General features: G+C 29.3%; 1 protein-coding gene across 1 annotated transcript in view; it reads right to left on the reverse strand.

Moving 5' to 3' along the window:
• Rrp5 (Ribosomal RNA Processing 5) overlaps nt 1-23,961 on the reverse strand; it is an 88,852-nt gene extending 64,891 nt beyond the window's left edge. The window contains exons 1-11 of the mRNA XM_067279729.1: nt 23,858-23,961; nt 23,657-23,770; nt 20,448-20,618; nt 13,811-13,975; nt 13,475-13,711; nt 11,308-11,379; nt 10,943-11,053; nt 10,588-10,788; nt 10,385-10,452; nt 2,457-2,513; nt 1,642-1,702 (exon numbers count right to left, since the gene is read on the reverse strand). Coding sequence (XP_067135830.1) covers nt 1,642-1,702; nt 2,457-2,513; nt 10,385-10,452; nt 10,588-10,788; nt 10,943-11,053; nt 11,308-11,379; nt 13,475-13,711; nt 13,811-13,975; nt 20,448-20,618; nt 23,657-23,770; nt 23,858-23,935 — 1,335 coding nt within the window. The 5' untranslated portion in view covers nt 23,936-23,961. The remainder of the gene's footprint in view (nt 1-1,641; nt 1,703-2,456; nt 2,514-10,384; nt 10,453-10,587; nt 10,789-10,942; nt 11,054-11,307; nt 11,380-13,474; nt 13,712-13,810; nt 13,976-20,447; nt 20,619-23,656; nt 23,771-23,857) is intronic.
• Between the last annotated feature and the right edge of the window lie 3,547 nt (nt 23,962-27,508).

The following is a 27,508-nucleotide window of genomic DNA, read 5'->3' on the forward strand; positions in this document are numbered from 1 at the left end:
ACCATATTATACGGAAGTTCGTTGGCTTTCGAGTCATAAAGTGCTAAAACGATTCTTCACATTGCTGGACGAAATCATAATTTTCTTGGAAACAAAAAATTATGAATGTGCTGAATTAAAAGATGGACAATGGATAAAGGACCTGGCTTTCTCAGTTGATATTACAAGTCATCTTAATCAACTTAATCTTAAGCTTCGAGGCAAAAATCATGTTGTTACAACGCTATTTGATAATATTAACGCTTTCAAACAAAAATTATCACTTTGGCGAAAACAAATAGAAAAAGAAAACTTGTCTCACTTTGAAAGCTGTCAATATCTATTGCTTAAATCACCTAAATTAAAATTTACAGAATATGCTCACAAAATTAAATTGTTAGAAACGGAATTCAATCAAAGATTTTCTGATTTTAAAAGCTGTGAATTACAATTTTGTCTTTTTACTTCGCCTCTATCTATCAATATTGAAACTATTGATGAAAACTTACAAATGGAATTAATTGAAATCCAATGTGATAATTTGCTGAAGCAAAAATATATGGATGTTGGAATTCCAGATTTTTATACATATTTATCTGTAGATCGGTTTCCTAAAATGTTATCGTTTGTTACCCATATACTGGCTTGTTACCCATTACCCATATATTTGTTACCCATGTTCGGAAGCACTTATTTATGTGAGCAACTATTTTCTTTAATGAAAAATAACAAAAATTCAGAAAGGTCGAGGTTAACCAATCAACATTTATCATCACTTTTAAAAATTGCATCAGCTCAATATATTCAACCAAATTTTGATGACTTGCTTTGTGAAAAACGTTGTCAAATATCTTCTAAAAGTAATATTAAACTGTGATTTTGTTTATTTTTTATTATAACCTTTATTTTTGTTTTTTTATAAAAAATATAAAATATTTATAGTTTAAGTTTAAAAAATAATATGAAATATAAAATGTCTATGTACGTGTAATATACAATACATTGAGTTTAATAAATACATAATATAATCATTCTAAAAACCGTATTTTATTAATTTTTTGAACATTGAAAACATGCGGCCCCCGACTTATACAATATAGATCATGTGGCCCGCAATATCATATGAGTTTGACATGCCTGATGTAGAGACTTTTCTTCATTTATTATTATTATATTAAACAAAAACTTTTGTAATGACAAGTTATCAATACAAATACATGTTCCTAATTACAAATATAAACATCAACCAGAACCCAATGCATAGCAAATAGACACCCACAACTGCCGTAAGTAATCAAACTATATTTTGGAAATAATAATTATGAATAATACGAGTAATTCATAATTATTATTTCCAAAATATAGCCCGATTACTTATGGCAACTGTGAGTGTCTATTTGTTCCTAATTATTTAAAATCATCTTCTTCCAGTATATTTTATTTATATATTTCTTTATTATTATTAATCAAATGAAAAAATTGTTCTGTTTAAGCTATAAAATAAATTATCCAATAATTTTTATTTCTATAACAATTTTTTTATTTCATATTTTGTACAATTGTAATATGTAACAGAAATTATAAACAAACTATATATTGTAAGAACTTTACAGTTAAATCTTATTAAGAAATACTTTCAGAATAGCAATAATTAAAACTTACTTTATAAATAGCTCCTACTTTTAATTCTTCAAAAGGAATATAACTTTTCTCGACAACACTCCTAAAATTTTAATCATAATGAAAAGTCACATAAACTTTGTAAAACATCACAAAAAAATCAATTTATTAAAAATTTTATAAAACATGATATTACATTATTAATAAAAGAGAAATATTTTATTTATTTGTTAAATTTTAAACAAGGCCTATGCAAAACAAAACCTATAAAAATAAGAAATACATACTATTTAGAGATGCTAAAAATAAATCTTCATAAATTTCAGCAAAACAATTTAATAAAATTGACAAACATCAAATACTGTAGGTTTATCATGTGATCTGAAGCTGGCATATTAAGAAGGCAAAAAAATTTATCAATTTATTTAAATTATTTTGCTAGAATTTATGAAGGTTGTCTGCTTATTTTCTAGTGTTATATCTTCCAGTTTATGAAAAGTTTTTAAGTAATTCTGTATACATTTTCAAGAGATAAATGGCTTTGACTAATGATTATTTGTAAAATATAATTTAAAATAGGAAAATATCAAAAGCTTTTGAATCAAAGTTAGAATATTTTAATTTTAAATTTTATTATGGAGTAACAAATAATATTAGAACTATCTTTAATTTTCTACTAATTTTTTTTATATTTACTGTTAACATTTGATAATAATGCTAAATAACTATTAATTGACAAATTAGTTCTAAACATTAAAATTTAGCTAACACCAACATAAATAATTAATGCATCTCTAGTCTTAAATCGATTTATAGATTAATAAAATAAAACCCTTATTTGATATTAACATTTTTACCTTTTTGTAGATATTTTAAGCAGTTTATCAATGTGATTCATACCAACAATACGACACCTGAAACAAAATAATTTTTGTAATTTATCAAAATATTCCTTATTATATTCAAATAAGTTTAGAAAATAAAATTAAATGTCTTTTATGTGCAATTATCTGTTTTCATTAGCCAGCAAATTAAAAAGTTTTCTTCTTTTAATTCATTTATTTAAAATTATATATATATAATAATAATGTATTTATGAATGCATTATAAATTTACAATATAACTTAGTCATTTACAAATGACTAAGTTCAGAAATAAATGCTTATTGAAACGTTAATAAATAATCATAAAAAAATCACTTTTAACATTCTCACATGCAGTATTACATAACCTTAGATAAAACTAAAGTTTCAATAACAATGTATTTTGATTTAAACAATTGTAAAACTAAAAATAACAAAAGAATCTTCAATGATAAGGTCAACTCCTTACGTAAATGATAGAACCCAAGCACTTGAAAGTGTAAATAAGAGAAAAACATTAAAATCACAAATGTAGATTATCCAAAATGGCATCTTCACTTGTCATTTTTAGTGTGAAAAAGGACAAGTGAGAACAACATTTTGGATAGTCTACAATTGTGATTTTAATGTCATGGATTATTATTTTTAAAGAGAAAGGTAGTTTATTCAGGATAAACTTTTTGAACTCATTCATTCCATCATCAGATACTCAAAAAATTAATTTACATAACGAAATTAATCTTTATGGGTTACTTAATTCATTTTTACCCAGATTTGTCATAATGGTCAACGTAACAGATGATTCAGACTTCTTATAGTATCTTTTATTTAAAATTAAAATACATTTTCAACGTTTAGTCCTCTTTAGTTGATTTTTAAAATTGTTTTGCCTCTAAAGCTAGACTAAAAGTTTGAGATACATTTCAATTTTAACTAAAAGATACTATATAAGAAGTCTGAATTGTGTATTGTCAACCATTATGACAACTCTAGATAAAAGTGGATGAAGTAACCCACAAAGATGTCAACAAATTTTACTAGATACAAATCAAATAACGATAAAAAATAAAAATAAAAATACATTAATAACTAAATTCAAAATTTAAATGCTCATGCATGCTCAGGGATACATATAAACAGTAGTTTGAACATTTCTGTACATCAGATATGAACTGATAACAAAAGCTACTATAACTCTTTTAAATTAATTTAGAAATAAATTTGGCACTAGAGTTAGGCATTTGGTGCCATCTCTTATTAAAATTAATAATTATAATATTTAACTAATTTTAATAATAATTAATTTAATTTAATATTAATTTTAATAAGATATAGCACCTAATGCCTAACTCTAGCGCCAAATTTATTTCTAATCTATAATCATTTATCCAAAATTTAGCCTGATCATTTACGACAGTTATTGGTGTATTTGCTTATGATATCAGGTTTCATTTGATGTATGTTTGTATAAATTAATTTATTTTAAAATATCTACTCATGTTCCAACAAAAACTGCCTATGGATTTTTCATATCTTAGGCATTTGTATGTTTTATTTTCTCTGTTTAATAATTGATTTCAAGAAGCTTAATAGAGTTTTATAACATTACAAAATTTAATGCGTAGAAGTACCACAAAATGTTTTAATTCCTTATGTCCTTTACACACTTTGGGAACAAATAGTCCTTATGGCAGAGTGGACCTTCATTCCTTTATAATTAATTTTAATTAATGTTTAATTATAAATTAATTTTATGATTATGCTGAAAACCTGAGAACTGTTTTTACATATTGAGGCAGGAAAAGTAGCCCATAAAGGAAAGTTGACTCTACCGTAGGGACTATTTGTTCCTAAAGTGTGTAAAGGTTGTTAAAAGTTTAAAAAAAAAGACACTTTTGTGATACTTCTAAGCATTAAATTTTGTAATGTATTAATTTCATCCTAGCATGTTTTAATTATTTTTAATTCATGTTTAATTGTAGATTTTTAAAAGATTAATTTTAAAATACTTCATAAAATAAGCATTATAGGAAAAATATTTAGATTAACAGATTACATGGTTATCCATGCCACTAAAAAAAAAAAAAAAAAAAATAAAAATTTTTTTCATTTTGGCTAACAGGTTTCTTACGATTGAACAGTGTCATCTGAAAGAATCAAAATTCTTTTATATACAGTATAAATTCTTACATGATCTTATCCATTGATTTGCTATAGTTATGAATATTCAATATATTATCATTTAATAGTGATTTACTATTTATATGTACACACATTTGCTAAGCACACACACACACACACACACACACACACACACACGTGGTGTGTGTGTGTGATATGGACAAAGTGATTAATCAGTCATTATGAATAAGGACCAAAACGGGCATGCAGTGTGATAAATATTGATTAATTTATCAAATTAACCAGTCATTATGAATACTGCTATCACCTAGTCGGGCAATGTGATAATAACATGTTGAGGAGTGATCATCCAACATATGCTAGCCAATCGGCACTCTGAGTTGCCAATTGTATCGCGTTAAAGGCTTATCGTGTTTAGTACCGAATTTTAAATTGTGCAACATTTTAATTTGATTAAAAAAACTCCACTTATTTCATTTAAAAATATTTATTTTTTGTGAATTATTTCAAAGTATTTTAAAAAGAACATGTAATCTTTTAAAACTAATGTACTATTAACTATATTAATTACATGGTAAAATTTTATCTGTGTGTACCATCATGGCAGTGGTTGCAACTGTTTGTGCTCCCAATGGATTCCTCCCAGAGGGAAACCGCCAATTGTTTAACGTCAATAGATATTGATACATACTAGTTATTGATACATGTGTTCAAGAACTACTGTGAATAAATAACTAGTGACGTTAAACAATTGGCAGCCTGCCAGCAGCTCCTCTCCAGGAGGAATCCATCGAGAGCACAAACAGTCGCAACCGCCACCAAATTCGGTACTAAACGCAATATGTATGCGCAACTCAGATGCGAGTGCTGATTGGATAGCATATGTCGGATGATCACTCCTCAACGTATTATCATCACTTTGCCTGTATTAATCACTTTGTCCATAACATGTGTATACTGTATATATGAGGCTTTCAGAGCTAAAGTGGATCAAGTTCTAAATTTTAATGTTCAAGATTTTTTTGTATTAAAATATCAGCAGTCTAGAAATTAAGGTAAATGTTGTAAAATGAATTTATTTTCATTTAATAAAGTATAAATTCAGTTAAATTCACCTCTGTCCCGAAAAATACTGCCTTCAGAATGTCTTATATATTATCATTAAAATAGCAAATTTATAACTTTGAAAAATTTGTGAATTTGCAAATATTTATTTCAGGTAAATATATCAGATTTATGTACAAGCTTGGACATATCTGTGACAAACAGTTCCATCAATTACAACTGTATTATTATTATTATTTTACTACAAAGTTTAGAATGTAGTACATAAATAGGACAAAACACATAAACCCTGCTGGCTGTCAAAATTTACTGACATAAGTCAAAATCACAGTAACTAGAAAACAAAGATATGAAATTAACTTTAGACACAATAAAGCTGATCAATTGAAATAAATTTCAGTACTACTGAAGAAAATTATCCATGATTCTGTTATGCATAGCATCATCATTTTGTATTAAGCTGCAGAGATTCACATTTTTCTTTTGTATATTAACATCAAAGAACAAAATATAAAAAGAGTATCATTATTTTTTAATCATAAAATTTGAAAAAAATGCAGATTACAAAATTTTATGTTGTTGGCATATTCCAGTTATTATATATCGAGTGTCTCAAAAAGAACAAACCCACACAATGGACTCAGAAAATCAAATGGATAACAAAATCTTATAGGGCTCGAAATATCCTGATAATTAATAATATGATACTATATTTATATACTATTTTAATATATAAAACAAAAAACGCACACAATGTTGTACTTAACAACTGTTTGATTGCCATCATGTTTTTAACAAACAAAATTTTGATATATCGTGTGAATAACTAGGTATTCAAACAAGATTTTTGCTGACAAAAAGCATATATGAATCATATTACAAATATGAGCATATATTACAAATATAACTAATTTGAAAAGTAACATGAAAAATAAATTTAAAATTTTATTAATGTACACATTTTATTATACCATTATACCAATTGTATCGAAAATCTTTGATTAAAGTACAAAGTAAAAACTGGGTGTCACAAATTGCACAAATTTTAAAGCGCTTTGGATATTCTATTAAAATATTCCTAGATTTACCTGAAATAAGTGAACAACATTTCCAAATGTTGATACAAAATGTGCTCGAAATCTCTTTATCACAGGACATAGAAGACATATTCACAAGAGAGAAAACTGATTGGTATAACATAATTCTTGAGTATCCATTTATTAATAACTACATGTTAACTAACCTGGCTTTTAATGTTAAAAGATTTTTCATACAACTTAGAATAAACAAAGAATTAATATTAATTAATAATAATTTCATTGAGTTTTCTAAGAGTATCTGCCCAAGATGCCAAAAAATAATTTCAAAATTTCACATGTTTTGTGGCTGTAAAGATGCAAAGGAACTGGCACACAATCTTGACTTGCATATGTTAACAAGGTGCACTACTGAAAGAGCAATGTATGAAATATTCCATACAGCCAAGATAGACATAATTTATAGACTATATAAATATGCCCACAAATTTTTAATGTAACAAATTCATTGAATACATAAGTAACATAAATTAATGGTATTGTATGTTATAGAACCATGTGTATGAAGAAAGTTACCAGTTGCAGTATAGGTTGAAATGACTTTAAATTGATGTTATTAAAATATTTATGATTGATAACTAAATGTGGAATATAATGCTTGGTTTGACTTGTGTTGCTAGTGTATTTTTTAATATTAATAACAAGCGATTGTTGTCAAAAACATCCTTTGTAACATATGAGCATATATTACAAATATAACTAATTTGAAAAGTGACATGAAAAATAAATTTAAAATTTTATTAATGTACACATTTTATGATATTAATAAGTCTTTAATCAAAGTGCTTCAGCCCTATGTATTTATATGAGAGATGAGAAATGTTTTAATAAAATATATTTATTTGATCTTCAAATCCATAGTGTAAGTTTGTCCCAAATTTTCAAGACACTTTGAATATATATAATAGGTTCAGAGTAGCAATCATGCAATCTAATCTTATTTTCAAATTCTATACAATTCATGATTTATATCATTTCGAGTTACAATTTTTGATTTTTTTTACTATAAGCTAAAAAGTATAGAGAGACCATCACAGAATCTAATTCATTCTCTGCCATTATCAATCTCAATGCTGCTAGTTTGAAATTTTCAGATATTCATGTTCTTAATATTTTAAATGTTAATTTTTTCCATTGAATATCTCACTCAAATCACATGAACTTTTTGGAAAGCTCTTTGGGAAGAAAAGGAAAGTTGGTAATCATTCCAACAGGAATGTTATGGAATGTTAAATTGTATAATTAATATTTGCTAGCAAAATCACTCAAAACTAAAAACAATACAGCCTTCATAAATTTTTAAGTATTAGTTACCACAAGGGAAGAAATAATGCATTATTCCTTAAAATAAGGAATGTAGGTAATTTTTGTTCCCTTTTATGAATTAACTGTGAAGGAATGTAATTCTGATGAGCATAATCCGACTGTACGTTTGCATTAGTCAAATAATAATAGTGATTTGCCAATAAATTGGATTTATTTTAATAAATTTAAGTTGAAGAGCCTAGTCTTGTGGTCACTATGATAGAAATTCTTTTTCAAGTTCAATAACAGATGGTTGAACATTAGATGGAGAATTGAAAGATGAAACTATTCCACTAACTGCAGTGACACGGTCTATAAAATCTGACCAACCATCCGTTATTGAACTTGAAAAAGAATAACTTTGAAAAATGACAATTATGAAAAATGAAAACAGTTTTAGCCAGCATTCATTTAAACCAGGGATGGGCAACCCGCGGCCCTCGGGCCGCATGCGGCCCGCAATAATATTTTTTGCGGCCCGCATGGCATAAAATGTGAATAAATATATCAATTTCCCAGCTTAATGAGATATTCGACAAAAATTCAAACGTTTTCTACAACTTATATTTGTGAAAAGTTTTTTCACAATGAATTTAGTAAAAATTAAAACAAGAAACTGGCTAACAGACACATGGAACTATTTTAAAACTAGCGGTGACTGATATTTGGCTAAATATTTCCGATATATTACGTTTAAATCAGTGCCAGAAGCTATATTAAGTATACATATGCTAATTTGGTTAATGTTACCCTAGGTTCCGAGATGGCAACGGGGGAAATTTTTCCCTACGTTGGCGACTGCGACGGGGAAAAAATTTTTCCCTCGATTCAAGATGGCCGCGTTTCCGGCCGCCATCTTGAATTTCTCTGCAGACTCCGCGGACGTTAACCGAAATAACAAAAAAAAAAAAAATAAAAAATATTTTTACTCACTTTTCGATGGTGGTTGCCTACTTCTTCCTACTTTTTTTTCCCTTTCCGATCCATTCTTTCTTCGGTTTTGCCAGCTTGGATACTTTCCTTTTCTCTTGGTACGGCTCTTTTCTTCCCTGTTCTTTTCGATTCGGCTGCTCTTTTATTGGTCGATTGGCGTTTCCCTCTGTTCGATTTATTACTACTTGGCCATATAAACGACAGAATGCAACCCCAAGAAATGTGGCCAAAATTACTTTTAAATGTTCCTTCAAAGGCAGAAGTCTTCGTTCCGCACTTACTACTTCGCAAGAAACAGCTTTCTCTATTACTCCGATGATATAATTTGCATTTAGAATCGCACGGAATGCAAACGGACTCGGTCGGCTGTATGCCTAATTTTACAGCAAATTTCGGAAATCTCAATGCGTTATCGATACGGGGAGGCAAACCTAGCTCCAAGAAGTCGTCTTCCATTAACTTGTAGAAATCACGTGTGGTGCAACTCGACCGAAATTCGTCGTTGAAACTCAAATCGGCAAAACTACTCATTATCGAATAATTGGCAATAAACTAAACGCGGGGAGGTGGTGAGGAAAAAAAATGAAATATCGTAACCAGAAAAATAAACAGCAAATATTCCAATACGCAATTCGTCGCAACACTGCAGTAAACGATTCCAACTGGAAACTAGTCGATTTGCATAAAATTGCATTGAAATGAACAGAAATCACGTCACAGATCGAGCATTTGCATATTCGTTCGTAACACAACTACGAATTTCCCGCCGATATTACTCTCGCACGACGTCACGAAAAGGCTCCCTCTACCGTCGCAAATTTACACACGACCGTCGCCGTTTCGAGGTTACAGGATACTCGGCAACGTCGATCTCAGGGTTGAAACCGAACGGGGAAAAATTCTCAACGGCGTCGACGTCACGACTCTAGGGAAAAAATTTTTCCCCGCCGCAGTCGCCAAGATAGGGAAAAATTCCCACCGCCGCCATCTCGGAACCTAAGGTAACATTAACCGCTAATTTATAATTATATATGAATAAAGAATTGTGATTTACCGACAGTTTCCCCTCTTTTCTCTTGTGTGAGGCCCGCGTCAATTCAAAAGTTTTGAAATGCGGCCCTTACGTAGAAAAAGGTTGCCCATCCCTGATTTAAACAATATAATTCATAAATAGTTTCTGTATGTTATAATCTATTTGTACATTAAAATTCTGTATTTTATTATACTAGTAATATAAGTTTAATAATTATTACATAATTATTGTTAACAAAAATGCTTCAGTTAATAATTATCAAACATTAACTATCATGAAAATATCAAAATTTAATATGTAAAAAATGAATAATGTAATAAGTTTCAAATATCAAAATTATAACTTACTTATGAGTCATACCAACAAGAAATTCGTCACCAATATTTTCTATATCATCATCAGACAGATTTTTTTTCTAATGTAAAAGTAATTTGTTTTAATACAACTTGTTTACAAAAATAAAAGTTAATAAAACTAACTTTAATCATAATACAATAAACATTATATTAATTAATAAAAAGCATAGTATAAATTTGCAATATATACTTACTGTGCAAAGAGCTTTGATTTTATCATCTATTGAAAAATAAACTCCAATTAACTTATCAATTTCTATCACTTTAGCTTCAGTTATACTTCCAATCTTATAATCACCAAACATTTTTTTAACTTTTTGAGGAGTTATATTAAAATGTAGACTAAAATATATATGTTTAGAAACTGGATGTAAGTATAACACAGTCCCATCAACCTATCAGTTTATAAAAAGTTTAAATCATTAAATATATCTAATAAAAATATTTTTAGCATAATTACTCTCATATAAATATGTGTATTTGATAATTTTGTATCAAATAAATAATATAATCATCATTTTAAAAAGATTTAGATAATATATATCATACCTGCTGTCCAATTTCATAAGAAGAAGGTTTACACCAAATAGTTTTCAAATGATCTTTATAGACACAACCTTTATAATCTAAGCAGTTGACAATCAAACCATTATCTTGAATCTAATTAATTTATAAAAAGTCATGATTAAAATATTTTTATAATCTACTTGTGCCATTTACTATATTTAAATTGTAAATATTTATATTTAACTAAATGAATTAAAAATATGTTATTGATTTAAATTACCAAACAAAAAATTTTATTAGGCAATTATATTTTGTAACAAAAGAACAAATCAAAAATAACAAAAATAATTTTAAAAGAATAAAAAAAATGGTAAATTAAAATTCTAATAATAATAAAAGCTTATTACATCTGTTACTATTGCTGATAAACACATTCCAGGCCGAAGTGAATGCAATGTCAAATTAACATTCTCAGGTACCTTCAAAAAATAAGAATTTAAAAAAATATAAATTATCATCAGTTTTAATATAAAATAACCTAACTTTTAAATAAATTTTAAAAGAAAATAAATATCATCTTTACAATTATTATTAATCATTTTTCATATATATTTTTATATTTAAAATTCCCAAATTTAATTCTTATAAACATTTAATAAATAAAACAAAAATATAAATAAAATTTTAGTATTCATCTTCACAAAAAATAATAAAAATTTGTCTATACAGCTTTAATATATCTAATTTATAATATTACAATATTTATGTTTGAAATGTATATTTTATTTATTGTCATGTCTTTTCTTTCTTCTTTTGAATCACAAAAGTATCACCATCATAACCAATACAAGAATTAGGCAAATTCATTTAAATTAGATTAAATTTCATAGATTAATTATCTATACAAACGTAACCTAATTCATTTATTAAATTTGCTTTATAGGAAATATGTTCCTTAAAAATATTCTAATTCAAGACTCATTTCTTTTTTCAACTTTACTGGTTTCTAATTGATTCCATCATTTAGTAATCAGTCCTTTACCTGCTTTGCCTGTTGGTATATTAACAGAGTTTTTGATGATCTCAAAATCCAGAAAGAAAAATTATGTAACATTAATAGTATCAATAAATGTATTACTATTGCAAATTATATATTTCATAAAAATGTTTCTTACATAAATTATTAAATGATATATATAAAATTAAAAAAAATAATTCAGTTTCATTTCATTACTATTAATATTAAAATATTTTAATAGGATTAATTTTATTTAAAGAGAAAATAAGAATAAATTCATTCAATTATTTGTGTCAAAGTTGTGAGATTACATCTATCATGAAAAGAGTTTAATATTACAACAAAAGGATATTACATTACTGTCAAGTTACCTAGTAAACATCCACGTATGTTATATATTCCCATGTAAAGACCAATTATTTATCATCCCAGAAGTCATTTGGGATTGGATGGAAATTGACTGGTCAGCAGCTAATTGGGTACACCAATAAAAAAAAAAATGGATGGACAGTCATTCTGACAGGAAGTCTAATGGAAAGTTCTGAAAAAGTAAATGCCTGGCGTGTGTCCTGGGATAATGAGCTAAAGAAGATTGTCCAACAGTACTGATCTGAAGATGTCAAAACTATTGCCGGATATGGACACCCATCAAACTATCAAAAGTATACAATAATTGTAAGGAATAATTGTAACTCTCTCTCTACAATCAGACTAGTTTTATACTAGCTGTAGTTTTATACTAGCTGCAGTGTGTACGTACAAATCACAATAAATGTTCATTTCTTTCAGCAACTGGCAAGCTTAATCACTCTACATTTGGATCCACAAAATCTGACACCTTTCACCAAGGTGCTTTGGAAATCAAAGTGAGGTGCATAAAGTGGCCACCACTCAGGCCAAGATCATTTGATGATAAAGACAAACAATAACTGTGGGAGCACCACAAAGTGCTTTTACAATTATTCTATATATCATACAGAATTAGAATTAATAATAATATACAGTCATTCAAGAAATTTTGAAATTTTAATAATTTAAACATTTTCAGAACTCTGCTGATATATTCTCAAGAGCACTCCTAAACTAGAAATAAAATGACACTATATGCAATATGGGCTGCAATAAATTAGTATAAAAATAAATTTTCAAGTAAAATAATAACAAAAATATTTCTATGTTAGAAGTGGGTAGGTACACTATGGTCATATATTTTTACAAATGTAAAAGTATAAAAATTATATCTAATTGATAGTTTAAAATATTTTGGTTTAATAATATTTTTATGTCTATTCTGCATTTACAAAACTCATGCTTAAAATAATTTTCAAAGTGGCACAGAGATGTAAAAAGTTGGCATTCTTATTCTAAATTGTGTATAATTGATAAGTCTCAAAATAACTAATTTTCTACAACAAAGATAACATTTTAAACAGTTTTAATTAATTAGAAAATTTGAAATATGTTCATTTTACTTTTATCAATTACTCTTATGTAATTCAAAAAACAAACTGAAGAGAAACAATGATTTAAAAAATTTGAAATATTTTAAGACATACCTTTGAATGATCAACAAGAGAATTTTTAAGTGATAAGATAATTGTTCTGTCTTCAATACATTCTCCTTTTGAAAGTTTAGGTATATCAATGCAACAAGTTATCAGCTGGCCAATAACTAATTGATTATCTTGATTTTTTGGAACATTGGAATATTTTAAAAATGATGTTACACCTTCTATTCCAACATCAATAACATAACCATGATCTTCTATGCTAGCAACAGCTGCTTGTAATATCTACAAAAAATTATATTATAAAAACAATTAAAATTATTTTATAATTAATGTTTATACATACTGATAATAAACCATTGCAATTATATAATTTATATTTACCATTCCATTATATAGACATGAATGAGTTAAACTCCCATTAACATCTTTTGGATCAAGGGAGAGATTTATCTCTGCTTTCATCTTCTCAGCATCATATTTAGTTGAAATGACTTTACATAAAACAACTTGTCCAACAACAAACATTCCAGATAAAGTAATAACAGCCTGTAAAGAGTAATAATGTTCAAAAAATTTATTTTGATCTAATTTAAATTCAATATGAATAGCTTAATTATCTGAGAAATAATCAAACATCTTTACTACACCCGATACATGTAAAGCTATACACCAACCAAAGCCGAATATAATCGGGCGAGAAATGGCTATAATACTAATAATTTAATAGACAATTTGGCATTAGAGGTAGACGTTAGGTGCCATCTCTTAATAAATTTAATAATTACAATTAATTAAATAATTTAAATAATAATTTAATTAATTGTAATTATTAAATTTATTAAGAGATGGCACCTAACGTCTACCTCTAATGCCAAATTGTCTATTAAATTATTAGTATTATAACCATTTCTCACCCGATTATATTCGGCTTTGGTTGGTGTATATCTGAGAAATGAATGAAAGTGGGTACCACATGCTGCCCAGACTGAAAAAATTCCTTACAAATTTTTATTTTAAGCTGCCTTAACAAGCAATTTAAGTTTTATTTTTATTTTATAACTCAATTATAAAAATATCTTTCATAAATCAATTCATAACAAAACGATTGCTTAAATAATCAGACTACAACTTTGCTAATTTAATGATTAATACTAAGTAATTTACTACTAGAAATACTCATTAAATTAGCGGAGTTATAGTCCGATTATTGAGGCGATCATTTGGTTACATTTCTATATACATATCAGGTTTTGCAATGTTTGATATAAATCAATTCTTCGACATGGCATAAAAACTTAATCAAATTCATTTAAGCCTTTAAATATAATCTAAATAACAATATTAAATCAGTTAGAAAAACTCTGCAGACATGACTTATTTATCATGCTATCGAATAATAGATTTTCATACCAAAATAAAAACATCATATTATCAAATCTAATATTTAATTAACAATTCCATACAGAAAATTACTACAGCAGGCTCACAACTAACCAACTTGATCAATGATATCATAAAGTTATTTTATATAAACAAAAAATACAAAATAATTTTTTAATAATTATTTTGTACTTTTTATTACAGTAGTGTGAGATATAAGAGTGAAGGTTGCATTAAATTATGAAATTTTTAGCCTAATTCTCCACTGTGATCATTAAGAAAACATCCTACAGAAAATGAATTGAATATCACCCTTCTCATCAACAACTGTTAGAGAATTATAACAATCGAGTGCTAAACGATAACAACCTATTGTTATAAGAGGGAAAAGTTGACCGTGGAATAAGTAAACAGAAGGAATCTTACAGGTCTTGAACCAAATATGGTATTGTCAGCTCCATGGGAACGACAATTTAATATCATCAATGACTCACCTATGACCCAACACCTGCAAAATTGACCTTCATCTCCAACAACAATCAATCACCTGATGGGCTTTCCCAGGCTAGATCGGATAAAAAGAAGGCTGGCACTTGAGTCAAGGCGGACATCCCAGTGACATCCAGAGTAGACATCTCCAGGCGGACCAGTGGACCATACAAGACAGACATCTCCAGCCTTGCCATATTTCAGAGTGAACATCCCTATAGAAAAAGTCTCCTGCCCTGCTCATTTCTGTCATAGACCATGGCTCACCTTAGGACCTCATATATTCTTCCAGAAGAAATCGAGGATGACATCTCTTTCTCAGAGGTATTTTGTTAGCCTTATGTAAACTCTGTCTCATAGACTGTCTCAGTCTCATAGAAGACAGTATTTGTAAATCTAGTGTAAGCGACATACACCGCGTAGTTGCACCACTTTATAGAGTACTCCCCATATATGGTCATGTGTTATGTAGTTCTTTTGTATATTCTAGAATTTAGTTATAATAAACTCTTGTTGTATTTGTTTCCTAATCTGGCACTACCTGTCTCTCTCAGACCTTATTGATTTACCTACCGCACTCCCCACTCGACTAATAGCCCTCTTTGAAACTTTGAACTCAGTAAATTGAAGAGATTGGACTAATTGTGAGTGAGGATGCAACCTTTATCTATCCTAATTGGTGTCAGATTCCTGATGTTGGAAGGATCTTGTAATCCTACCAACCTATTATCGAAGAGCCATCCAGTGACAAAGAGAGCAGGTTTCATCAACCCAATGCTGCTCAAGGGTTAGGGACTCCCCCTACCCGCAGCTTATCTCACAGTAGAATATCATTAAATAATAATATTGTGTAAAAAATTATGCAATGTCTTCATAAAAGATATGGTTATTCTGAAGATGATGTGTCATGTTAATTGTAGGCAACTCATTGGCTTACTTTTGCTGAAAATTTTGTACTACAATACTATATTATCACATGAACCGTAAAATTTACAGCTGAAAATAAATCACACATAAAATGCAATGAAGTGCTTGACTGCACAGGAAATGCTTAATGTCTTATCTTCAGTTATTATTGTTTGCTTCATATCTAGTAGAATCCATTCTCGTTTTTTGGTAATAATATAGAAAATTTATAGCTGAAGAGGGGCGAAAGCCTGAAATGCATATGTAAAATAGCGTACTAACTAAATAAAGATGGAAAACTTGCCCAGTGTTGATTAAGCGTCACTTCATTGTGCCAGTATACCAAATACAAATAACAACACGATTTCGATAGTACCAGAGAACTGTATTTATAGATACCACAATAATTGTCATGCACTTTTTTGTCACCTGCCAATCCGTTAAGTGTTGTTCGCAGGTGTGTGGTTTAAACTGAGTTAGCTGAAAAGGGGTGAAAGCCCAAAACGCATATGTAAAATAGCGTACTAACTAAATAAAGATGGAAAACTTGCCCAGTGTTGATTAAGCATCACTTCATTATGCCAGTATACCTTATACAGATATGTTGATGATTGTTTAATTTTGTATGATAGTGGAAAAATAACTACACAGGAGATACTTGATAAAGTTAATAAATTTGAAAAAGAAGTTAAAGTTGATTTGGAAGAAGAATCATAGTTATCATATTTGGATATAAAATTTATTAGATTGATTAGAAGCGAAAAACGAATTAATATTAGGAAATTTGTTAAACAATGTCAAGTAGATAGTTATACAGTAAGACCCCGCTTAATGCGGGGGACGCATTCCTAGACGACAAAGCGCTAAGCGAAACAGTGTTAAACAAGACCATTTTAACATAGAGTAAATAGGGATATGAGAACACGCAACCAAAAAATAAGCAAATTTTACTATAATTTTAAGTTATTTTTATATAAACTTTTGCATAATAATATATGTTAAATAACACAAACATATGCACACAGAAATGTAAAGTTAATTTTTTGTGATGAAGGTCCTGGCTCTTCTGAAATTCTTGTTTTTTGCGATGAAGTCGTGTAGTTTCATTGGACACTTTCTTTTTCTTTCTTTAAGCAAATGTCGGTAGCAGGAAATTGCATCCAAAACACTCGTTTTGCTTTGGTATCCTATCAAAATCTGGATCATTTGCTACAATTTGATAAACAATTTTGGTCATCATTACCAAACTTTTAGTAAGGAAATCTGTAGAGAAATTTTTTGGGTTCTTCGTCTTCAGAATCTCTATATTCCAGTTTTACACGAATTCCTTGTTCTGCCAGTTCTTGAAGGTCATCGTTGGTAAGGCTCTTACCAGAAACCTGCAATAACTCGCCAATATCCTGCTTGTCTACATGTCCTGTATCAATTAAGTTGACAATTTTGTCAACCTAAGATGCAGCGATAGGCTCTTCTTAATGAGAATTCTTGGATACCTTCAGCCATAACTTCTTCCACACTTCATTCATGCATTTATCAGTTAATTCTTGCCAAGCAAAGTTAATATTTCTTATGGCATCCATGAGGTTATATTTTTTCCAAAATTGCACAAAACAAACATTGATTTAAGGGAAGTACAGTGCTATGACAAATTGCCACCTTTTGCTGATTGGTTCGTGTTTGGAAATAATTGTATTATATACAAATCAATGAAATACCGCATTAATTTGAATCAGCATAAAATGCTTTACACCGATTCAAATTTTAGGCATCAAGCAGACCGCGTTATATTGAATTAGTGTTAAGCAAGGTTTTACTGTACATCAAAGCTCAGAAATACCAACTGATACTAGATATGATGTAACATCAAGAAACTCGAGATGATGTTTATCAATGTAGTTAGCCTGGGTGAGTAGTTCAAGCACTGATATGTCACAAATGAAAGATTATAAGTGATTTATTGTTGAGAAAAGAAAAAAATATGATAGAAAGTACATATAAAAAAGAGAAATTTAATAAAGAAATTAAATTAAACAAAAAAATAAGAAATGAAAAAATAATAAAATAAAATCAATTGGCAGTTAAGCAAGAACAGTCTTAGATAAATTGGAGTTGCTTGTTAAAAGCAGCTGCGATTGAAATTTTGTCCAGTCTCCACTGAGGAAACTGCAAGTGAAACATAACATCAGTGAATTGCTTGACACAACTAAAAACATGTATTTGAAATAGTTACATAAAAGTTAAAAATTTTCAATGGAACAAGGAGGAGGAGTTGAGCCAGTTTAATCTGGAGGAGGGTCAGTAACTCATATTTATGTCTGCCTCAGACGTGATCCCGGTGTGATACCACTATGTCCCACTATGCTGACCCTCTGCGGAAAAATCAAATCACTTGAGCAAAAGACAAAATTGCTTTGTCTCCGCCAACCATTAGGCCTACACGACATTAGTGCTGTGGTCTCCACGTGAGGTATGCAAAGTAATACTTGGGGTATGCCAAGTTTCCCTAATATAATATATTATATTATATTATAGGAAATACAACTCATAATTAATTTCATCTTAGGGGTACGTGATCAAAAAAGTTTGGAGATCACTGAATTAGTATACATAAAGTTGACATATTTTCAGAAGATCCCTAAAATATATCAAAAATTGCTAAATTCCTTTTCTGCTACTGTCCCATTTAAGCGAAAAATTGTCCCAATTAAGCATTTAAATTATGTATTTCCGTTATCAGAGCTAGGTAACATGGCACCATCTAGTGGAAATGAGGGACATTCCTTTTTTCTTAGAATTCATATAACTTTTCTGTAATTCAACCAAAATTCACCAAACTCTGGAAAAATATCAAGCAACTGTGTGCCTTTATATTCCAGAAAACAGCACCTAAAAATGTCAAAATGCTTTTTTCTTATTAAGTATCAAAGTGGAGAGAGTTGATTCTCATTTTTTGAATATATCTTTTCTCAGAGTGGATTATATTTTACAAAAAGTATTTCCCACAAAGAAAAGGTTATACAGAGCATTTTGACACCAAAATCACAAAAATCTAATGTGAAAATTATTTTTAAAAACTCAAACAAGAAAGTGAAAATGATACCCCAGTAGCCTGTGCTTCACCCAGGCAATTAAAAAAAACACATTTCATATGTACATGAATAAAATAAAAGACAGAACAACAGAGAGAGAGAGAGAGAGAGAGAGAGAGAAAAGATCAACAAATAGAAGTAGAGCGTCTAATTAAAATGTATTTGTTAAATGGTTATACCAAAAAAAAAACAATTATGAAATGGTTAATTAACAGATTCAAATAGTCATACAGACACAGATCTATAAGATTTTATTAGGAACTATATATTTATGTATGGAAATATGTTTAACCAAAGTCACATTAATCACATTTTTAAATTAAATTATTTAATAGATAACTACATTTTGAAAAGTTATTATATTATTAAAAATTTTGGTTAAATTCTACCTAGATAGTCCAAAATGGCCATGCTTCCAGAATCTCGACGGCAGGCACAATTAGAAATCCGATGTAGGTGGTGCTGATCACATTGACATTTTCTTATGCAAATTTGCTTCAAAATTTCCCCTTCAGAAAGTAAAAGGAATTATGCAAATTTTTGAGTTCTGTGATGGTGTAGACGTAAGGTACAGGTTGTGTTTTTTTTTTTTTTTGGATGGTGTTCATGTTATTCAAATGTACTTTTATTTATTTTGTACTTTAAAAACTAGAAAATTTTGCTAATGCATTTTATGGAGGATTTGTCTGCCCAAAAAAAAATCAGAAAATGAATTTATTTGGTAATTTATTAGAATAGGTTAGGTTAGGTTAGGTTAGAACGTGGGCCCCTACTGTCCCCAAATCCAGCAAATGGAAGATAGGAATACCTGAAAAGAACAGAAGGAAATGTCTACTAAAAATGTAGTCAAATCGCCAAATTAGAGAAAGAAAGGTTCTGAAACAGAAATAGAATCAAGTCGTCAAGTAGGAAAAAATAACAGGAAAATGAAATAAGTACAGAAAAAATTGAGTAGCAAATTTACATTTTTAATATATTTTAGTTTTAAAAAATTTTAAAATATGTGTGTATTGGTAATTTTAGATGAGTAATTTTTGTGCGTGCACAGGTTGCAAACAAAATGGCAACCGGAAACGTGGCCATTGGGACTACCCAGGTAGAATTTAACCAAATTTTTCAATATACAAAAAGAGAAATGACTTCATTATACTTACATCTTCCACATTCTTTGGATCTTCAGTATACCTTTTTAATAAATTACTGTAATGATTATTAATATTTACAATTGACACAGTTCCTGTTGATCCTCCTGGTAATATCACTTTTAATTCATATTCTTTGATAGTTTCAATACAACCAAGAACTACCATTTCTATAGACAATGTCTAAAATATAAAAAGTTTAAAATAAACATTGAATCTTATAAAAATTTAAATATCAGTTCAAATCAACTAATGACATAAAAATAACATTATGTGAAGTTATACAAATATAAGCTAATCAGCAGTAGTAATATAAAATTATTTTCAAAATTTATAGAAGTTTAGATTAAAATTTAGATTTGTAGTTCAAGTTTTTTGTATTAAAAACAACAAACTTGAACTATAAATCATTTTTGAGGAATATACACTTTCAACTATTTTAGAAATTAATACAATATTTAATAAAAAATGTATTTGTCTAGGATATTAATTTTTATTTCACAAATTATGATAAACAGAAAATTGTCCCTTGTCTGGCATGACAGAACTATGTAGTTAATGGTCCAGCCTTTTGTCCCAGTCAATCAGTTGAAGTCCCCTTGTTAATATGTTACCGTAACATGAGGAAAAGAATGAAATATATTTATCCCACACCTTTCCCCTAGTTAAGACATAATCTGCCACGTTAAACCAACCAGGACAACACAATGGCAGACAATGACAGTACAGATGCTTCCCGATTTTTGGTATCATTCTGTATCAGAACAATAACTGAAAATTCTATAGCTCTGAAAAAAGTTTCCTTGCTGTCTTTTCTGAGTAATAGAGATCTTAATATTCTTCTGGTTTCTTGAATGAGATAAGGCAAATTCTAAATGAAAAATAGCAATGCTGAATAATATGAAGTAGTGCCATGTGGTCAACAGTATGACTTTGGATTATAATAATAAAATTAATAACATTAATAAATAATATAAAAATATTACTAGTAATATTAATAATAACTATATAAGCAGATAAAGAGGTAAAAACAAAATAAATATTTCTTGTTTTTTAAAGTTTTAAGCTTGATTTTAAGCAATAGCAATAAGTAACAAATGAAGCCTCAAACAAGCAAACTTTGGTTATTATATTAATAATAAATCAACAAAACATTCAATTTTATAATTTTATTTTAATGATATTAAAAAATAAAATGTCAAAAAAAAATCTAGTAAAATCAATCTTTTGTTTTATTCTTTTAAAATTTTTAATTCCTTTTAAATATATTCTATCTAAAAATGTGTATCGGTGTACTGTATAAAGTTTTCATACAGTACACTGAGACACATTTTTTGATAATTTTAATCCATCTTCAAGCCTAATATATCTACATATTTGAATATACGAGGGTTATTTTTTTCAACTTCCACTGACCCAGAATAGAAAAACAAGAATGAAGAACAAAATCACTTTATTTGTAGAAGGTAGTTATAGTCTTGACCTATTTTTCCACGTAATTGCCTTGTCAATTCAAGCAGACATCATACTGTGACACCAGCTTTTGTATGCCCATGTTGAAGAACATTGTCACCGGGCCATTCAGCCAACCTTTAACACTGTCAATCAGCAGTATACAGCATGGACCTTGAAATTTGAGGAAACTTTTCACTGAGCACAGAAATTGTGAACCTATGCCTTCCTCACATCAATTGATCCACTTTGTTCACTAAATCCTTGGTCATCACACACTTCATTTGACCGCCCTCAACATGAACGTTGTCACATCCTTGTTTGAATTTCCTGCACCATTCACGCACACACTTGTAGCTCATGAAGTTCTCACTATACACATTACACATCCTTCCACAAATTTCACCTCCATTCAGCCCTTCAATCTGTAGAAATCAAATTACTGCTTGTATACTTCACAATTGGCGAGAGACTAGATTGGCAGTGCCATGTTTACATGTTCACTGTGGAGTATGTCTAATATAGCTTGGCACAACACTAAGTGGTGAGGGAATATACTACTCACTAGGTGTGCAACCTGTCCCTGACTCACATGCTTCCAATTTTTTTTCAGGCATTAGTGGAGGTTGAAAAAATTACCCTCATATAAAGTATATCTCCAAGCAATTATTATTAAGTGTTTATTTGTTGAATTATTAAAACATTTACCATTAAAATTGTATTAAGTTTCATTACAAACATCATGTAAATTCTTAAACTAAATATTTTCAAGAAGAAATTTTCTTATCATGTCCAGATAATGGATGATAAGAAGAAAACTTCAAAGTATTTAGTTAAAAAACATACATAAATTCAATAACAGTTAAATTTAACAAACTTTTCATGATAAATTAAATTAAAAAGATTGTATTTTGAATTTAGTGCTTATTAGGAAATACAGTAGCAAGTCGAAAATCGGAATCAATTGGGGACTGGGGTTGTTCCGATTACCCATTATGTACAAAATACCCATTATGTACAAAAAAATACATTAACCTGTCAAATGTTCAAATTAACCGATGTTCAAATTTTTCTCCATTGCATGTCGCTTCGTGTTGAATTTTTCTCCGTTGCGTGTCGCTTCGCGTTGAATTTTCGTCGATTTTAAGCCTAACGAAAATTTTTATAATAATAATCGAGGCTATTGTATCGTTAAAAATTATTTCTTTATTTTGTACAAACAAAATAAATATATTGAAGAATATAAAAACATGAAAATTATACTTTAGAAGTAAATCTAGTATCAAAAACGTTTGATTCAGCATGACACAGTCCGACTGAAAATCGTTCCGATTACCGGCGTTCCAATTAACAACTCTCTACTGTAATTTTCTTTTTTACATATTTATATGTCCTGACTAATTTTCATATACATTTAAGAGGGTTAAATAATTATGCACATTTCATGTAATATAAAAATGCTTTATATTTAGCTATAAATAAAATGTAATAGCTAAATAATTAATCTATTATTTAGCTAGTAATTATTTTAGTTTACCTTGTTTAGAATGAAAAATTCTTTAAAAGTATAAAGATGTTAAATTTAGCTAAAATTCAGTTTGAAATTAATTTACATTTTCAAATATAATTTTTAATATTTTAGATTTTTATAAATTTTATTAATACTGAGCCTATAATTTAAATTTTTATGATTAGATTTAAATTTTAACAATAATGACATACTTTATAAGTATTTTATAGAACTTTATAAGTACTTTATAATGACATACTTTATAACTTAATGGCTCGACTAATACTAAATCATCTGTAGATTCTTCTACTTGTTTCTTCCGTCTCTTATCACGTTTTCGTTTCGTTTTGAAAACTTTCTTATCTTGTTGTACCTAAAATATCAATATTATATTATATTTCAACAAAATTTATACACATACTTTTTCTATAATACTATAAAATGAAAATATTTCACATACCTTAAATAAATCATCATCTTTTACTTTGTGCACTTTCTTATGTGATTTAATTCCACCCCTAGGAAAGGCTGTTTCCATATTTTCTAATAATTTATTATGTATTTTTAATAACATTGCATAAACTCTTAAAAAAATAACATATTTAAATAATATAACCATTTCTTAATGAACAACTTATTAATTAAAGCCAGATTATCTGCCAAATTATCAGGTTATAATAAGCTAAGTTAATAACCAGATATGAAGTAATTTGTCTAGAGGTAGGCAGTCAAAGAGGTAGGCTGCTGTCTTGTGATAATTTATTATAATTATTAAAATTATCATGAAAGGACAGCTTAATTGCCTATATATGGACAAACTACTTTGTATATAATTACTATATTAGCCTTATTATAACCTAAAAATTTAGCAGATCATAAGTTACTATTTAAGATTTTTACATTAAAAAAAACTGAATATATAAAATTTTTCAAGACTTTTGATTGATTTTATCAAGTGTAGAAACTATAATAATGAAGAGAAGTTTTAAATTATAAACAAACAAATCTTTCTTGTACAGAACAATATGAAACACTGATATTTAATTTATAATAAATAATATAAAATAGTTGTATCAAACTGTGAAAACAGCACAAAACAGGCTTGGCTTTAGTTAGCTAGGATTAGCAGGCACTTGTACTCATCAGACAAAACAACCCATCCCAGAATGTATTTTTACCTTGATTAAGTACACACATTTTTTTGTGGACAATGGACAAAAATTTCCTAACTTTTTAAATTCTCCAAAATCTCTGTTAAGCAAACAGTATAATACATTACATTTCCCATGATTAGCATTTAAACTAGGATCACATTCATTGTTTTTAATACCTTAAAACTGAGCTGAGCAAGACTTATGCTTAAATCTAGTTTATTTACTGTGTTTCAAAATAGAACTAATGATATCTGATTTAGTGGCTGATTTTGGAAACTCAATTCCTTTCACACTTTGCTTCAGTTCATATGTAATAGCTTTTGAGCTTGCAGTGTAAAATACAGTAAGATCCCGCTTAACGCTGATTCAATATACTGCTATCTGCTTGAAGCCTAAAAAAAGCACAAAATTTACGCTGATTTAAATTATTATGGCATTTTATTAATTCGTATATAATATGATTATTTACAAACACGAACCAATCAAGAAAAGGTGGCAATTCGTCATAGTGCTGTACTTCCCTTAAATCTATGTTTGTTTTGTGCAATTTTGGAAAAAATATAACATCATGGATGCCATGGGAAATATCGACTTTGCTTGGCAAGAATTACTGATAAATGCATGAATGAAGTGTGGAAGAAAATGTGGCTGGAGGTATCCAAGAATTCTCAATGACAAGAGCCTATCACGAAGGGTTACATGTAGAGATATGGTTTTTGACTTTTTTGCTCGTATGAATATGCTCTACAGCTCTGTTAAGGTCCCAACCGCGTCATTCGGACCTAGAATTGTACCCCAACGGTCTCATTTGGAGCTTGAATTGAGCCCCAAACTTAATTACGTTAATTCAAATACGTTTCTTAAAAAATAATTAAGGGTAAAAAATATAGAATTCCCACATTACGCGTTTTTTCTTAATTTTGCTTTCTTTGGAGACCTCACTAGTAGATTTGTCCTAAACAGATAGAAATGTAGGAATTCCGGACTCTTACCCGTAATTGATATTTTGTTTAATTCTTGTGAAATAGTTAAGTGTTTCTTATCTGCCCGCTGTTATTCTTTTTGTGAATATATATATATACAGACATTAAAATATCTTAAAATCTAAAACTGATCGTTTCGTGAATTACATTTTTATCTTGTTCTTACATTATACTTATATCGAAAACATTAATTTGCTAATGTCATTTGCTATCGTTATGTTTTAAACTATATATAATTCATCTAAACTTCACTTTTATAATTAAATACAAATAAAACTTACATTTCTGTTTCAAACGAAAACTTCACAAAACCACGTGTTACTACAAGAACACATTAATTGACGCAGCGCCATCTGAAACATAATTCAAATAAAAACATTTTTTTATCTTAATTACGTTCCATTCTTTAAATAAATATTAAATTATTTTTTTCAATAAAAGCGATTAATATTAATAAATAAATAAATAAATAAGAATATTTTATTGCATCCGTTTTGTACTTTCGATCATTTTGCACTCGTTATAGTAGCGTAGTGTAGTTTAGAACAGCGATTCCTCTAATTATAGAATTGATGACCCCAGTGGGGTCATCAATTCTTATTATATGTCTGCGTAAACACTTTTTCATAAACATTATTCCTCTGCTTTAAAAAATATTTATAAGTGTTGTATATATTTTTTCTCTTGGTTTATTTGACAGCCAAAGAAAAAGTAAATACAGTACAACACTCAATTGAAGAATATTGACAATCAACAACAGCAACAAGAAAATGAACTAGTTAATTTATATATGTGGGAAAAAATTATCCTAAAAGCAGTAATTGTAAGAAAACGGAAACTGGAATCATCAATGAAAAAGGCAGACAACTGCCAAACAAATCAGATACGCGACCAGAACTCTTGAAAAGCAGACTGACCGCTCAAAACAAGAACTGCTGAGAGCTCTGTTTGATTAATATTTGATAAATTTTATTTTTTAATAATTTAAAATATATCATGTATTGGTAGAATAAAATATAAACTTTAAGCAGTCTAAATGTCTAATCTCAAAATATATTTAAAAGAAACGAAACGCGTTACACTAACACAGTGACGCCCAAACCTCTTTGAGCTTCCTTAGTTCCATAGACATACCCAACGCCTCTGGCCCGTTTTTCTTTGTGTGAGAAAGGATTGGAATTATTCTTAGAAAAACTTTCTTATAAACCTCACACTCTATGTCCTTACTATACATTGTTCTCCATATCTGAAAACCATTAAACGCAGCCGGATGGCCGAGCGGTCAAGGTGGCAGCCTACCGCTCTGGGGGACCCGGGATCCGGACGGGTAGAAAAATCCCAGAAATTTTTCGGTGGTGGTCCGTCCGGATATGTCGGGGGCCGCCCCATTATAAGTCTGGCCGAACCAATAATGGGCTTGCTAAAAGAGGCCCTCTTTCTTTCTTTCTTGGACAGGGTGTTTATATGGAGTTTATGGCACAGTTAGACACTATACTCCGAGCTTGGTTTGATCGCTAGGCGACCGATGAGCCGGCCTTATAGAAGACGGCCTTAACGTACGCGAGGGGAGATAGAATGCCATCCGGGAGGACTTTTATGGGGAGCTGGCCCCTATTTAGGCGTTATCTGCAAGGAGAAAACCCGGAAAACTCCTAGCTGCCAGCCTGTCCGACCGAGGCGCGAACCCACGAACTTCCCTGTGTTTAGGGTCTGATTACCGTCGCTATGAGCGGCAACGGAGTCCACTCGGCCACTGGTGGGCCAAGAGGCCCTCTTAGTGCCCACAGGGCGAAAAGTTTTAAAAAAAGCCATTAAACGCAATGTTTCTTTTTACTTGTTTAATGGAGAAAAAGGCCCACCAGTGGTCAAGCGGTTCCGTTCCTTAAACACTGGTAGTTCGGTTGTGGGTTTGCGTTCGCCAGGACGGGCTGGCCACGTAAAGTTTTTCCGGGTTTTCTCCAGATCTCTAACACC

The sequence above is a fragment of the Centruroides vittatus genome, unplaced genomic scaffold (genome assembly GCF_030686945.1).
Source record: "Centruroides vittatus isolate TY-2023 unplaced genomic scaffold, ASM3068694v2 contig_876, whole genome shotgun sequence".
Taxonomy (NCBI): Eukaryota; Metazoa; Arthropoda; class Arachnida; order Scorpiones; family Buthidae; genus Centruroides; species Centruroides vittatus.